The sequence below is a fragment of the Carlito syrichta genome, unplaced genomic scaffold, assembly GCF_000164805.1.
Source record: "Carlito syrichta isolate Samal-C Ts95f unplaced genomic scaffold, Tarsius_syrichta-2.0.1 Scaffold315562, whole genome shotgun sequence".
Classification (NCBI taxonomy): Eukaryota; Metazoa; Chordata; class Mammalia; order Primates; family Tarsiidae; genus Carlito; species Carlito syrichta.
This window is the reverse complement of record NW_007259658.1, coordinates 334,449-349,375: the sequence shown is the minus strand read 5'-3', so window position 1 is coordinate 349,375 and position 14,927 is coordinate 334,449. Positions and strand designations below refer to the sequence as shown.

The following is a 14,927-nucleotide window of genomic DNA, read 5'->3' as shown; positions in this document are numbered from 1 at the left end:
CAGGTCAAGGCTGCGGTGGCCGGGAGTGGCCACTGCACTCCAGTCTGGGCAACAGAGTGAGACTCTAACTGAAAAAAAATAAAATAAAATAATATGTACATTTATTACCTCCTTGCCTCAAAGAGGTTGTGGGTGGTAAGCACTCAATCCTAATTCCTCTCAGTCTGACAGCCCAGAGAGTTTCAGGGCCTGGATTTATTTAACGTTTCATGCTAAAGGCCAAAATGTCATTTCAAAGTCTACTATTTAGAACGGGTGGGATGTGAAACACTCATGGAATGTAAACCGGCAGGAGACACTGGTCTTCATGATTGGTAATATATTATAAAGTCATGATACTAAATATGTTTGCCCGTTTCTGACATGGCTTTTCCCTGGAAATGGTTTTATATCCTTAATAATTCTGCTCTGTTTTGAAAGTATCAAGCTCTATTATGAATTAATCAAAGACACACTGCTTAACAGTATAGTATCTTATAGACTGGAGCTGGAAGCAGACTACTATAGTTCTGGAACTAAAGTCTCCTCTTGTCCTCATCCTCCCATAATGATCATAATTAAAGTCCAATACTGGAGACACTTGAAACTTAAAATGGGCTTCTGGTTATAGAATAAGCCTAAACTGGACCATTCTTTAATCAGCTCATTGTTATGTTAAGGAAATGACCAGGACTAGGACTAATCCTAGAAGTCATCAATTTGACAGTTTCTGAGCTATCCATCCTAAAGAGGTGGAGTGACTGCAACAGAAGAATTGAGCGGTGCTCCCACAAATCATCACTATTTCCAGAGAAAGGTAAAGTGGACGTTTTAAAACTGGAGTTGAAAAAAATCAAAACCAGGTGTCACGGGGGCTTTCCATAAGTGTAAGTAAAAGAGATCTTATTCAAGAGGAACAGGAGAGGCCACTTTTTGCCACAATGCGCCCAACTCACTTTGGTAATGGCAGTTTCAGTGCGTCAAGTCCTTTGCTTCACATTTTGTCTACTGTCTCTGCAAGAATTATCTTTACACATAATGCTTCCCAAAGAAGGGGAAACATGTTAAAATGTTTCTCATTTTAACATGCTTTCATTTAACAGCTAGGGACCCTCCATATCAACTAGCTGTGTGCTAAGAAAGAAAAATGCTGCTCTGGGGAGGGGGGAAGAATGGGCATTTTGGGGTCCAGAGAAGACAGGTTCTAAGTACACCACAAGGACACTTGGCACCTATGAAGAAAAGTACCCAGAAGGGAACCAAAGGTAAATTTCTCCTCAGTGACTAGCACATACAAAAATGAAGCCATAGGAAGAACCGCCTCCTTTGGCAAGACTGAAACTACCAGGGTCCTAAGGGCAGAAGAAATGTGTGGCTACAGGGCTCTTGGTGCCATTTTTCCACACCCAGGTGATGAGAACAGGCACTGGCATCCAAGGGTATTTAAATCACAGAGTTCTTTGTACCTTTATTCAGCCCATAAAACAGGCTCTGTTGAAGCAAGACAGTCTTGCGGTTCTAAGTGTGAGTGGAAGAGGGTAAATGCATAAAGAAATGGGAAGGGATGGGCTACCCTAGGGTGTGAGGGTAGGAAACTATTGGAAATTGTAACATATTTCATTGAAGCCATGTTTAAACCTGAGCCGGGAGAAAGCACTCACTGCGAATTTTGTCTGCCTGGCGAATCCTCTGGAGAGCTTTCCAAATGCTTTGATTGTCTTGTCCTGTGGTCAGGACGACCCCTACAGGTAGGCCGTAACTCCGAAGAGCACTTGCTACTCGATTGGCTGTGTGCACCCAAATGTCTTCTTCTGAGGAAATGACTCCAGCATGAGCCCACTGGAAATATTTCATGACAGTTACAAGCACTCGGATGGGAGAAGGGAGTGTCCGAGAAAAGGTCGGGTGGCTATTTTTGTTGTCTAGTTCATAATTCACACAAGCCCAAGAAAAAATCCCTTTGTCCCAGCTGCTTCCCAAAAGAGAAGCTGCCTCACAGTAGCCAGGGTTGGTAAATCCAATAAATCCTGAGGCCATCTGGTGGTAGGAAATGAAACTGGAGAGGGCCTTTGAAGTCTGGCAGTCTTCATTGAGAACCACATATTCAAAGGAGTATCCCAGGTCAAATGACGGGTCCCGGCTGATTCGCTCAGTGGCTAATCGGGCAGCAACCTCAGGCAGGGCCTTTGAGAACAACGGATCACAGGCCCAAGGGCCCACTACCCCTATCTTGTAGGGGAGTGCCCACACCTGCTGCAGGAAAGTCGTGAGGGCCAGGAGGCACAAGCACCACAGGAGCTGGGAGGATGCAAGGCCATGGTGTCCTGGCAGTCTGCTAGGAGCCGCAAAACAGAGCATAAGGCGAGAAAAAGGCCAGGGTGCCAGGAACATAGCCCTCTTGCTTCCAGCAAGCTAATGGCAAGACACTGGAGGGTTAGTCTGCTCTCCCAAGATGGAGGATGTTGATTCCAAATGCCTGTAAATCAAAGGAAAAGGTTTGCTACTCACATGATTTCTAAGCTGCTGGAAATATCAATTGTGAAAAAATGTCAAAAGAATGACAATCTCCAAACTGAAAGTTTCTTTCCCCCACCCTCACAAAACTCCTCCTCTTCCTGTACTCCTTACCTCAGTAGATGGCACCTCCATCTACTGTTATCCCACTTGCTTCTGTCAGAAACTTGGGAATCATTGAGACTCCTCTTTCTTCTCTGCCCCCATATTCAATCCATCACCAAGTCATGTCGATTCAGCTTCAGTAATAGCTGCCCACCTTACAGTGTTGTAAAAATTACATAGGTTAACACACAGTGAGTGCTTATAACAGAGCCTTGCGTGTCATTCGCATTATATTAGTCATATCGTTATCACTATTATAGTTTTAAGTATTCAACTTTTCTCTCTTATGGAGAGTCCGAGAAAAGGTCGGGTGGCTATTTTTGTTGTCTAGTTCATAATTCACACAGCTCTTTTGGAGACAGGTGTGAACAGATAATGGCAATACAGTATTAAAAAGTGCTATGATTGAGATATCCAAGACAGAGAGAAACAACGAGGATTACCTAAACCCAGATTTAAGAGGAGACGTCTCTCTGGGTTGAGTACTAAAAAAAAAAAATGTTAGCCAGGTGAATGGGTTCGCAAGGTGGGTCAGTGCTAAGAGCTTTCCAAACAGAAGGAGCAACATACAGAAAGACACAAAAGGGTGTGTGTGTGTGTGTGTGTGTGTGTGTGTGTGTGTGTGTGTGTACAGATTAGATATGCATTAGATTCTTTTAGAATTCCAAGACATTTGTTCTGGTTGAATCTGTGATGTCGGCCAAGGCAATGGCCAGATCACCATGATTATGTCAATATATAATCCTGTGTTTTATATATTCCTCTGGTTTTAAGCAGAGAAATGGTATTATAATATTTTTATTTTAGGAGATCACTCTAGCAGCAGTGTGGAGAATGGGTTGGAACAAGTTTGGAGTCTGTTGTAGTAATCCACATGAGAAATGATGACAGATCAAAAGAATGGTAGTGATGAAAAAGAAATGGAGGTGAATTTCTCCAAGATAAAAAATATCAAGGAAATTAAGAAAATAGAACCAACACAAACTTGGTGGCTGACAAGATATAGAAGGTAAGAAAATGAAAAAAGGGAGAATTCTAAGATGATTTTGAATTTTTCAGACCCTAACAACTAGTTGGAAAATGGTACTAGTCTCTGAGATAAGGAACACTAGAGGAAGAAGACTGGAGAGATAACATTTTATCAGACATGCTGAATTGGCCAACAAATGAACAAATGGCAATATCCAGTAGGCAATTTAACGAAGCATCTCTCTCTCTCTCTCTCTCTCTCTCTCTCTCTCTTTTCTTTTTGAGACACAGTCTCATTCTGTTGCCCAGGCTGGAGTGCAGTGGCATGATTATAGCAGCCTTGAACTCCTGGGCTCAAGTGATCCTCTCACCTCAACCTTCTGAGTAACTGGGACTACAGGCATGTGTCAACATGCTGGGCTGATATAATGGGTCTCTTAATTGAAAGCTAAACTTGAGTTATAAAGCTGGGTATAATCAGTTGATAGCAGATAATTTAAAATATGGCAGTATATAATATCAACAAAGGAGAGTTGTGGAGTAAAGAAAACAAATAACAAAACCCTGAGAACCCACAACACATAAAGGTCAGTCAGAGAAAAAGGAGATCATAATGAAAACTTACATGGAAGTTCAGAAAAATAGCTAAATCCAGGATTAATGGTATCTTATGAACCAAGGAAGATGACACTTTGAGGATGGAAAGTGTCTATCAGTGTCAAACTCTGCTAAGAAGCCTAATAAACTAAAGATAGAAAGATATCCATTGGATTTGGATTCAGAGAATAAGGCTGCAAGTTGAGGCAACACATGCTCTTATCAACAGGGTGCCTGAATGAAACATATTTGTATACCTAACCCTTAACTGTACCCCACAACATCATAATAAAAAATATTGATTAAAATTTAAAAAAAAAGATGACACATGCAAAACTTTTCTCCATCGGCCCTTCTCTTTCTCTACAACCCCATCCTCCACTGTTTCTACTTGATGCTATAGTAAATTTCTTATAGTCTTCAGACATGTATCACATCGTCTGTCAAGCCTAGGATTTGGAAAAACGCCATTTCCTCTGCCTGGAGTGATTTTCTTTCTCTTCCCAAGCTCTGGGTTCTGTGAAAGAACTCTACTTTCAAGACCCAACGGAAGTGTTCTTTATTCTGTGCAGCCTTAGTTAATACCCCCAAGTTGAGTTCATTGTTTCTTCTTCTGTGCCTCATACTTATGCCTATTAAAGACGGTAGCACTCTGATTATTGCTATTTCTGGTATATGTTGTGATAAGGATACAGAACTGTTTAACATTTCTGTACTTACAGGTCCCCATACTTTCAACCACAAAAATTGGGCAACAGTGAGGGCAACTCTCAATAGAGAACAGAGCCCACTGGACTAGGAGAACTCCTAGAGGTTCTATTTTTAGCCTTAATGGCTAGCCAAGTGCCCAACACATAGTAGGTATCAGATAAATGTTTGTGAAATGAATGAATTATACATTAAAGTTGACCCGAGGCCAAGAATAACCTCACCAGACATAATGAGAAGAATTAATTGCTTGGGAGACACGTTAATGAGTAAAATCCTTAGTAAATCTAATCTTCTAATCAAAGATAAAAATAATGACATGGCTCTTTTTAGGGCTGATAATCAGCACTGGTGTGCACAGGTTCAGTCCCGACTGGTTGCTTATTGCTGGAACAATTCTGGCCTGTGCCAGCCCTGTTTGTTATTATCTTGATCTTCACTCTTAATTTTATGAGAAAACCTGACTCCTCAAAAGACCAGTCTGCGGCACATCTGGTGGATCTTAAAGACCCACCACAAATAGTATGCCTCAAAGTTTGTACACAGGTGAAAGTTTGTTTAAATGAGAGTCAAGAAAGCCTTGGGGGAGGAAACAACTCACAAAACACATGAGCCAGAGGATGAGGGATGTGTTCAATGAGCAGGAGATGTCCAACTTTGCTTTGGAGACAGTGGAAAGATGATTCTGGGCTGATTAGATGCATAAGAACCTCAAATTCACTTTCGATCTCTCAAAGATAACCTAACCTCTCTCGCCCAAAATAGATCTATATTGTTGTGCTGACTATATTGAAGGCATGAGAGTGAGATACAGGATGGATGGAGTGTAAGATGTGGACTCAGCCTTCAGAGAGCTCCCAACCCAGCACTACAGGCTGAACTCTAGTCAAGAACCGTATACTTCTCTTTGCACCTTAACCCAGCCCCAATATTTTCTCTGCTGAAGCAAAATTTGGGATCCAGGACACCCCAGGGTGCATCCCCATCTCTGGAGTAATATGGGAGGGATCCCTATTTGTGGTTTGTATCGTGACAAGGATATTGAACTATATGTTATCTCTGTCCTTACGGGACCTCACTTTTTCAATCACTAGGCATATGCAACTGTGAGGACAGCTCACTATGGGGGACAGAGCTGTATTTACAGCAACAGGGCAAGAAAGACTTTTCTCCCCCAAACATAACCAGTTTGGTGGATTATTTTCCAGTAACTGCACATTTAATTCAGAAATTAGCGCTTGGAATAACAAAGGCTAAGAGTTACTGAGCTCTTGCTATGTGGCAAACAATGGGCTACACTCTTTGCATATATTATCTCATTTTTAAAACTGAATTTTTAAAAAACTCATCACAGCCCTTTGAGGTAGGTATTATCACCATTATTTGAAAATGATGAAACTAAGGCTCAGAAAAGGTAAGTAACTTGCCTGAGGACACACCATGGTAAAATGGGGATTTGTACCCTAGCTGACTGAACACTGTACCAGAAGGCATGCAGACAGCCCCTAATCTATGAAGTCCATGAGACCACCATTATTATACCTTCAGTGCTACTCGAATTGGGTTTGAATCATTCATTTGTGATTTGAAGAAATCCCTCAATTCTTCGTGAAAGAATCAATTAGGTAAAGTGGGAGAGGGGCAGAGTAAATTAGGAGGAGCAACCAGAAATTTATTATCCAATCAGAAGGAATTTGACCCTAGTGCTCAAGCTCAGGCTTGGGACTGCCCACTTACTCCTCGCTCGGGGCTCAGTGTTGCACAACTGGGGCTGGGAAACGCCAGTCACATTGTATTCTATATAAAGCTCATCCTAATCTTTGAGAATGGAAATCTCGGGAGTACACCCTTTGGCATTTTAGCTCCGATTCTCAACTTTCTTCTCTGCAAAATGAGGATAAATTTAACTTAATCCTTTTAAGATAAAGAATTAAATAAGTCAGAATGCTAAGCACACAGTTGTCTTTCAGAAAACACCAGTTCTTCCTTGCTATTCAGAAAAAGGGCTACACTGGGAATCAGAAGACCAGTGTCCTAGACTCAGTTCTGCCACCGACTCATCATGTGACTTTGGACAAATTGTTCTCCCCCTCTAGGTCTCTCTTTTTTTCCCATCAGCTGAACTGGAGGATCGCCAAGTCCCTTTCTCCTCTGATATACATGATTCCCCGATTCTGTACTTCCAAGCAGTTACTTTTCTAAACCTACATTGTGAAAACCCTTTCTGGGTTTATTCAACATTCTCTAGTCTTTGCTGCTCTAATTAACTTCATACTGGAGTTGGATTCTATCTGGCAAATCTAGCTTGTGATCATGTTTAATTTTGACCTAAAATCCTCTGTTAAACACAATATGAAGATCCCTCTCCTTCGCAATGCCGGAGTTGTGCTACATTGGAAATCTGGGTTCCTAAAACCATTGGTTATCTTATCATCATTATTAACATGCACAACTGAGAACATGGTCTCTGTTAAGACTGTAAATACCAAAAAATTAATGGGATAAGATAAGGGCCTGGCCAAGAAATCTTACTAAAAAAAGCAATCATGTACCTCAGAAGGGAAAGAGCAACAATGTTCAGCAGCATGACTCATATGTAAGACCACGTTTGTAAGTTTCCACTTGTTTTTGCTTAGCATTGCATCTCTAGTGCCCTGCACGGTGCCTGACATATAGCAGCTGCTCAACAAATATTAGTTGAACAAATAGTGAGGAAGAGACATGGAGCACAAATGAAATGCTTTATATTGATATGTTCTTATAAAGGCTCTGATTTAAGCTTTGATCAGGACCACCTTTGGCAAATTATCCAGTAGATACAGTTTGTCTTCAAACTTCTAGCCCAGCTCTCTCAATTCTCTCCATCAATGGAAAGAAAACTAGAGAAAGAAATTCTTTAAATAATTTGCACTAATATGTAAATAAGTGATAATGGTTGACACTTCCCCCTATTCCTCTCCAACCATGGTGTTTGTTTTCTAATAGGGGGTAGGGAGAAGTTTATGCCAAAAGAATTAATTTCTAATATTATTATCTTTTCAATTTCAAGTATTAGTTGCAGATAAGCAAAGGGGTATGAGCCACTTCTTGAATGGAAAAATGAAGGGACTTTTGGTGGCCTTCAGGTCGAAGTGATCAGCTGTCTATTCTGGGTGTAAGGCTGGCATTTTTATGTTATAATCCAGGTCATTCCTCCTAAGCACAATGCCTGCCTCATCCCCAATTCTAAAAAGCTGGCTTTTATTTTAGTTGGCATTTCCCAAGTTTATACATTTACAACATGTATCCTTCCTCAAGCCACATGTCAGAAAATGTCCCTTGCCATTTGTTCTCAGTTGCTGTTGCTCTTTTCCCTTTGTTAGCTGCAAGGTAAATAACCCCCAAGCTGAAAGCCTGCCCTTTATATTCTTCCTGGTATCTACGTCATGCATTATGTGATATTTCTAACTCTGCTAGGACTCCCTGGAGAACCAGAACGTTCTATGTCGCCGTAGAATTTTGCCTTGATCCCCCAAGTGAAAATTTTACAGAAAAAAACTTATTCTTTAAAACAAAGAAAGGAAGACAAGGTAGAAACGAAGGAAGGAAGGAAGAAACCAAGGGAGGGAGGGAAGGATAAAGGGGGGGATACCCTAAGCCTTCACCTGCTATTATGGGTTTTAAAAACAACACTATAAAGCTCTTGTGTAAAACAACACATTGTCTATTGCCTTCAAAATAAGTCTGCTGAAGGCTTCCCTGAGGTTAATGAGAAATCTGGGTGTAAATAAAATAAAGTTTAAAGATATGAAATTTTGGAAATAGAATACTATTGACCTACAGTCTTTTCAGGGGCCGTTGCCTAGGTAACTCATGTATGAACACCTTCCGTGAAAAGCAACTAAAGCATACGGATGCATCCTTTCATTTCAGGTAGTTTTCACAATCTGGGGAGAAGCCTGGTTTCACAAGGAAAACGACTGTTCTTTAAACATGTACAAAGAAAGACTATGGCAAATATCTCTGAGGGAAATGGTTCCTCATACTAGCTTGTCAAGCCCAAGATTTCAATGAATTATTGATTGATCTCTGCAGAGATATGGCCTGAATCTAGTTAACAGCTTGTGTAAGACAACATCAGGAAGAAATAAAAAGAATCATGAGAGGAACTAAGTGAAAGCTTATATGTAAGCCTTGGAGCCCAAATCTTGATTTAAAGTGTCTCAAAAGCTCTCTTTCCCTCTTTCTTTACTTCTTTCTTTCTCTCTTTCATTCCTTTCTTTAATTTTTTGACTACATATTACAGTAAAGCTAAAGTATCTAAAAGTCTGAACTCACAAGTGGGCTGTGTTTTTTCCCCACTGCGATCTTTTTTATAAACAAGAGCTGACAACTACTCACCATGTAATTCACCGCTCAAATGTCTTCAATTTATCGCCTGCAAATGCAAATCTCTGGCATAGCTACCTCAGTGTGTCCATTTCTGTGCATCTTCTACGCATTCATAATCCTGCCAAGGACTCCAGTCTGTTGATAAATTCCATTAATGGGGTAAATAATTGAGAGCGAAAGTAAACCTTTTTTTAAATCAGTCTTCGGTATCCCCGGACCAAGACCTGGATTAGGATTTAGAGTGACACTTCTAATCCTTTAAATAGATCCTACCTGTAGCAGAGTTAGTGTTGACCTAAATGCAATGACCCAGAGATTAACAAACAATTAGAGGCTTCTGGATAAATGCGTCCTCCACAGACCAGTGCTTTCTTCTACCTTTCAAAGTCAGACTCCCATACCCTCAGATTTTACCTTTGTGTTTTTCCTTTTTCCCTTCTGTCTAATAACCACAAATCGCCCTTTCTCCAGGACAGCTCCAAATGCCAGAACATTCATCAGCTGTGATTACAGCCCAGGATATGAAAGATGATCCAGGCTGGCTCCCTGCAAAATTCAAAGTAGGTGAAGTTTGTCTCCTTCTTCTGTTCCTCTCAAGTGCCTTCATTGCCTTTCCTTCCAAGCAATACTCCCTAATCTCCCCACATCTCTGCACACAGACACCCTTTCCTCCATATTTTAGATCTCTCCCTTTACCCTTATCAGTCCCTCTCTGTCTCTGTCCACCATTCACTCAGGACCTGATCTGGATTCCTGAGGTAAGAACTGAGATGTTAAAGACCAAAAGTGACTTCTATCAAATTTGGGTTACTATATGGCAGACATTTTTTTTTTTTTGAGTTGGAGTCTCACTCTGTCGCCCAGACTGGAGTGCAGTGACCGCTCCCAGTCACCGCAGCCTCGACTTGCTGGGCTCCGGCGATCCTGCCGCCTCAGCCTTCCAGGTAGCCGGAATTACAGGCATGCGCTACCACGCCTGGCTGATTTTTTTATTTATTGTAGAGATGAGGTCTTGCTGCCCAGGCGGGTCTCGAACCCACGGGCTCAGGCAATCCACTCACCTCAGCCTCCCAAAGGTGCGGGATTACAGGCTGAGCCACTGAGCCCTGCGGCAGACATTTTTTATAACAGCTTTATTGAGATATAATTCACCTATCATAATATTCATCCTTTTAAAGTGTACAATTTAGGTGCACTTTTTAGTACATTAACAAGGTTGTGCAACCATCATCACTTTACAATTCCAGACCATTTGCATTATTTCCACAAAGAAATTCTGTATTTGTTTAAAAGTCACTCCCCACCGCCACCTCCTCAGCCCCGGCAGCCACTAATCTACTTTCAGTCTCGAAGAATTTTCTTATTCTAGACATTCCATATAAATGAAATCATACAATATGTGATCTTTTGAAACCGCCTTCTTTTTTAGCGTAATGTTTTCAAGGTTCATGCATGTTCTATCGTGTATCAGCACTTTGTTCCTTTTTATGGGCAAATAGTATTTCACTTAACTAGGTATACCACATCATGTTTATCTTTTTATCAGTAGATGAACATTTGGGTTGTTTCCACTTTTTGGCTGTTATGAATAGTACTTCTGTTAACTTTGTGTAAATGTTTTTATATGGACATATTATTTTCGTTTCTTTTGGAAATTGCTGGATCATATGATAACACTATGTTTAACTATTTTTTAGAACTAGAAAACTGTTTTCCAAAGTATGTGTACCATTTTACATTCTCAGTGACAATATATGAGAGTTCTTGTTTCTCCACATCCTTGTCAGCACTCGTTATTATCTATGTCTTTTTATTTTAGTATGGTAGGTATATGTTCATTATCTTATTTTATATTCATAACAACCATCCAGATAGATATTACTCCTCCCATTTTGCAAATGAGGGTGCCAAGACCGAGATAAAGTTGGCAATAATAATGTTTATTGAATGCTGATGATATAACCGGCACTTTTGGAAACCCTGTATCCTGCAGTCTTCACAGTGACCCCACGAGAAAGATACTATTTGAATTTCCAGACATCCAGAGATGTTAAAGTAACTTACCCAAAGTTACACAGCTACTAGTCAGTAGGGTCAGAATTTGAACCCAGACAGTCTGTTTCTAGTACGTGGTGGAGTCAGAATCTAAACCCAAGGTTATCTGGTTCCAACAAAGCCCATACTTGTCCTGGATACATTCCACTAATGCATGTCTTGTGTTATCCCTCCAAAAGCTGTTTGCACCTTAACAAGGTCTCTAGAAAACACAATGACTATCCAAAAGAATTAATTCCTAATTGTAGAATTTCAGGTGATCTGATGGAAATACTGATACAAATGATGGGCTCCTAGTCTTCTCTACCTACTGGTGCATAGCGCCATGAGTGACCCCAGCAGGTATTCCTTTTTTTTTTTGAAAGCAGGATTTATTGGGAGGACAGAAAAGCTGTCACAGTGGGAGAGGACCTGAAGGAGTTGCCCTCCCAGCAGGTATTTCACAAGAAGATTCCAAGACAGACTACCTTGGAATCTGAGGACTAAGACACTCAAGGGACCATCATTCAAGGAATACTCCAAAATCCTGAATAGACATGAGATTTTTAATTTATAGGTATAAGAAGCTAGTAATTAGCATATAAATAAAACTTCTAAAGTCATTTTGTTTCTTTTGATTATGAGTTCTAGAAACACTCCTCTCTGCGTTAGTAATAATAACTAACCATAATTGAGGATTTACTATGTGCTAGGTACTGTTCTATGGGCTTTACACATACTAATTCATTGAATCATTACAACAATCCTATAGGGTAGATATTATCATTCATATTTTATAGATGATAAAACTGAAGCACAAGGAAATTAAGTAACTTGCCCAAGGGCACTTAGCTAGTTCGTGGTGCAGCCAGACTGAAAATAAGTGGTCTAGCTTTAGAGTTAAGGCTCTCAACCACTGCCTCTTAAAAGAAATCACAGGATGGGGCTCACTGGATTTATCCATACACTCAAAAATTCCCACTAGATCTCTAAGTTTTGGTTACAGTATAATTAATGATGATTTTAGAATAGAAATTCAAAACCATTTGGGATTCTTGTGCATCCAAAATTATATGAACACTTCAAATACATTCATGAGTATAAACTTAGAAATCATTCCTAAAAATTTTTTAGAACTGCTACGCCAGAGACATCAGTTACACTGTCTATCACCCTCAGTGTTCTCATTTACCTATAACACCAGAACATTAATGGTATTCTACCAGATATTGTTGGAACGCACAACAGTTTTTGTTCTATGAGGTCTGACAATTAAGTTTGCGAATTCATCCTAGAAAAAGTGCTACATACCTCATTGCTGGATATCACTATGGTCACCTTCAAAGTACTCCCTTTGGGAAGCTATGCACCAATGCCAGCGCTTAGTCCACCCGTCAAAGCAATTTTGGAACTCTTTTTCTGGAATGGCCATCAGAGCTGTTGTTGCAAGACTGTTGGAGTTTGAATTATAGCAATGAACAAACATTAAATCTCTTGTTAAACTTGGCAAGAATGGAAGTGAAATCAGGGACATGTTAGCCCAAGTTTGTGGGGATAATGCCATGAAGAAAACAGCCATGTACAAATGGATTAAACTTTTTCTGAGGAGGGAAAATGTCACTGATGAAGAGAAGTCAGGACAACCAGTAACAAGCAGAACTGATGAACACATTGCAAAAATTTGTCAAATTGTGCATCAAAATCATCGACTGACTGTGAGAAGCATAGCAGACCAAATAAACATCAATAGAGAAACAGTTAAGAAAATCTTAACTGAAAATCTTGGCATGAGAAAGGTGTGTGCAAAAATGGTTGCAAAGGAGCTCCTGAATCACAACAATGCACCAACACAGACAGCATTGTCTGTGAGGGAGTTTTTAGCCAGTAAACAAATAGCTGTTATTAGAACACCCTCCCTACTCACCTGATCTGGCCCCCAATAACTTTTTTCTTTACTCAAAGATAAAGGAAATATTGAAAGGAAGCCATTTTGATGACATTCAGGACATCAAAGATAATACGATGACAGCTCTGATGACCATTCCAGAAAAAGAGTTCCACAATTGCTTTCACAGGTGGACTAGGCACTGACATCTGTGCATAGCTTCCTAAGGGGAGTACTTCAAAGCTGACCATAGTGATATCCAGCAATGAGGTATGTAGCACTTTTCTAGGATGAATTCACGAACTTAATTGTCAGACCTCTTATAATGTCACTACTGATATTGAAGTCTAGTAATTTACAGAATTCAGGCATCCATTGAATAATCTTTATTTCCTAAGGTGTTATAGAATGAAAGAATCCAAATGGCACCGTCTGCCTCCACAAAACTCTGAAGCCAAATACACAGCTCTAGTTTCCCTCAACTTTAGTTGCAAAACAAAGATGTGGTCTCTTTACACTTATTTTTTTTAACTGCTAAACACTCCAAGGAACCCTCAAATACATATATCATGGGAAAATAGCAAAGGCCTTACATGACATTAGCCTGGGATTCTTGTATTATTTTTGAGATTGAGATGCAGGGTTGGGGCATGGGCTACAAAAATAGGTTCAGAATGGTGGCTCCTAGTTAATCATCCAAAAAAGGCTTGGACGAGTAACTCCTTGCAGTCAGGAATTTACATGAGAATCTGGTAAGGGAAGGTGAACGAAGACAAGTGAGAGTGAGAGGAAAACTTAAAAAAAAAAATTAGACAAACATCCACATTTTGCCTGATTCCAATGAGGGCATTGAACTGTGATTGCTTTAAATGTTTCATATAGCCTATCGGGTGTAAAGTTATTTTGCAAGTTCAGTAGTAATAACAAAAGTTTCCTCTCTGCTTATAGCACTTACAGGGCTCAACAAGATATATCTTGGTTTTTAAATGTAAAATATCTTTGGACAAAAGACAATATAATAATTTCTCTGATTACTATCTCTTGACAATTGGAACTAAAGGTGTAGTGTTTCATTTATTTCTCATAACAACCCTAAGAGGAAGGAACAATTATTATCCTACTTTGCAGATATAAAGAAAATATAAAGCCCAGAGAGGTTATGCGCCTTGGCCAAGGTCACACAGCTGAAGTTCAGGCAGCATGTTTCCAGGGCCTGGCACTTAGCAACTTTGCTATCTTACTTCAGGACGCAAATAGGTTATTAAAGGGTATTTTGTTTATACATATACATATAATGTTGCTTGCATATGTATGTCCATGCTTATGGCATTATAAATGGGTTTGTTTTTCTTCAGTTTTGAGTGGAGAGGTGGAACCTCCACCCAGATTTCTGCCACATTCAGCCCAGAAACTTGATCAGAATAAAGCTCAGTGCTGACCTCTAGTAGTCAGCTCCGAAATTGAAATTAAAGCAGAGACTGTAATGACCTCACATAGCCACAGGATGTCAGAATTATACCATTATTTTCAAACCCCTGTACAAACCTTTTTTTTTTTTTTTTATTAATACAAGTGTTGCACGGTCATTGTAAAAATGTTAGGAAATGCAGAACAGTAAAAAGCAAAAAAATATTTTGCTTTCATTGAACACTGTGTTTTTTCCAAAATTATTACCAAACAAGGTATACAATATTTTTTTTTTTTTTTTTTTTGAATTGGAGTCTCGCTCTGTCGCCCAAACTGGAATGCAGTGACCGCTCCCGGC

The 14,927-nt window shown here is 39.9% G+C and overlaps 1 protein-coding gene and 1 pseudogene across 2 annotated transcripts in view; one reads left to right on the top strand and one right to left on the bottom strand.

Annotated features, from left to right (window-relative positions):
* Nucleotides 1-9,450, bottom strand: part of GUCY2F (guanylate cyclase 2F, retinal) — a 118,898-nt gene extending 109,448 nt beyond the window's left edge. Inside the window, exons 1-2 of the mRNA XM_008072990.1 lie at nt 9,253-9,450; nt 1,641-2,455 (exon numbers count right to left, since the gene is read on the bottom strand). Of these exons, the coding sequence (XP_008071181.1) occupies nt 1,641-2,370 (730 nt within the window). The 5' untranslated portion in view covers nt 2,371-2,455; nt 9,253-9,450. The remainder of the gene's footprint in view (nt 1-1,640; nt 2,456-9,252) is intronic.
* Nucleotides 9,451-13,085: 3,635 nt separating this feature from the next.
* The window catches only part of LOC103275594, a 25,621-nt pseudogene continuing 23,779 nt past the window's right edge, over nt 13,086-14,927 (top strand). Inside the window, exon 1 of the transcript XR_505325.1 lies at nt 13,086-13,161. The product of XR_505325.1 is annotated as an E3 ubiquitin-protein ligase ZNF598 pseudogene (transcript). The remainder of the gene's footprint in view (nt 13,162-14,927) is intronic.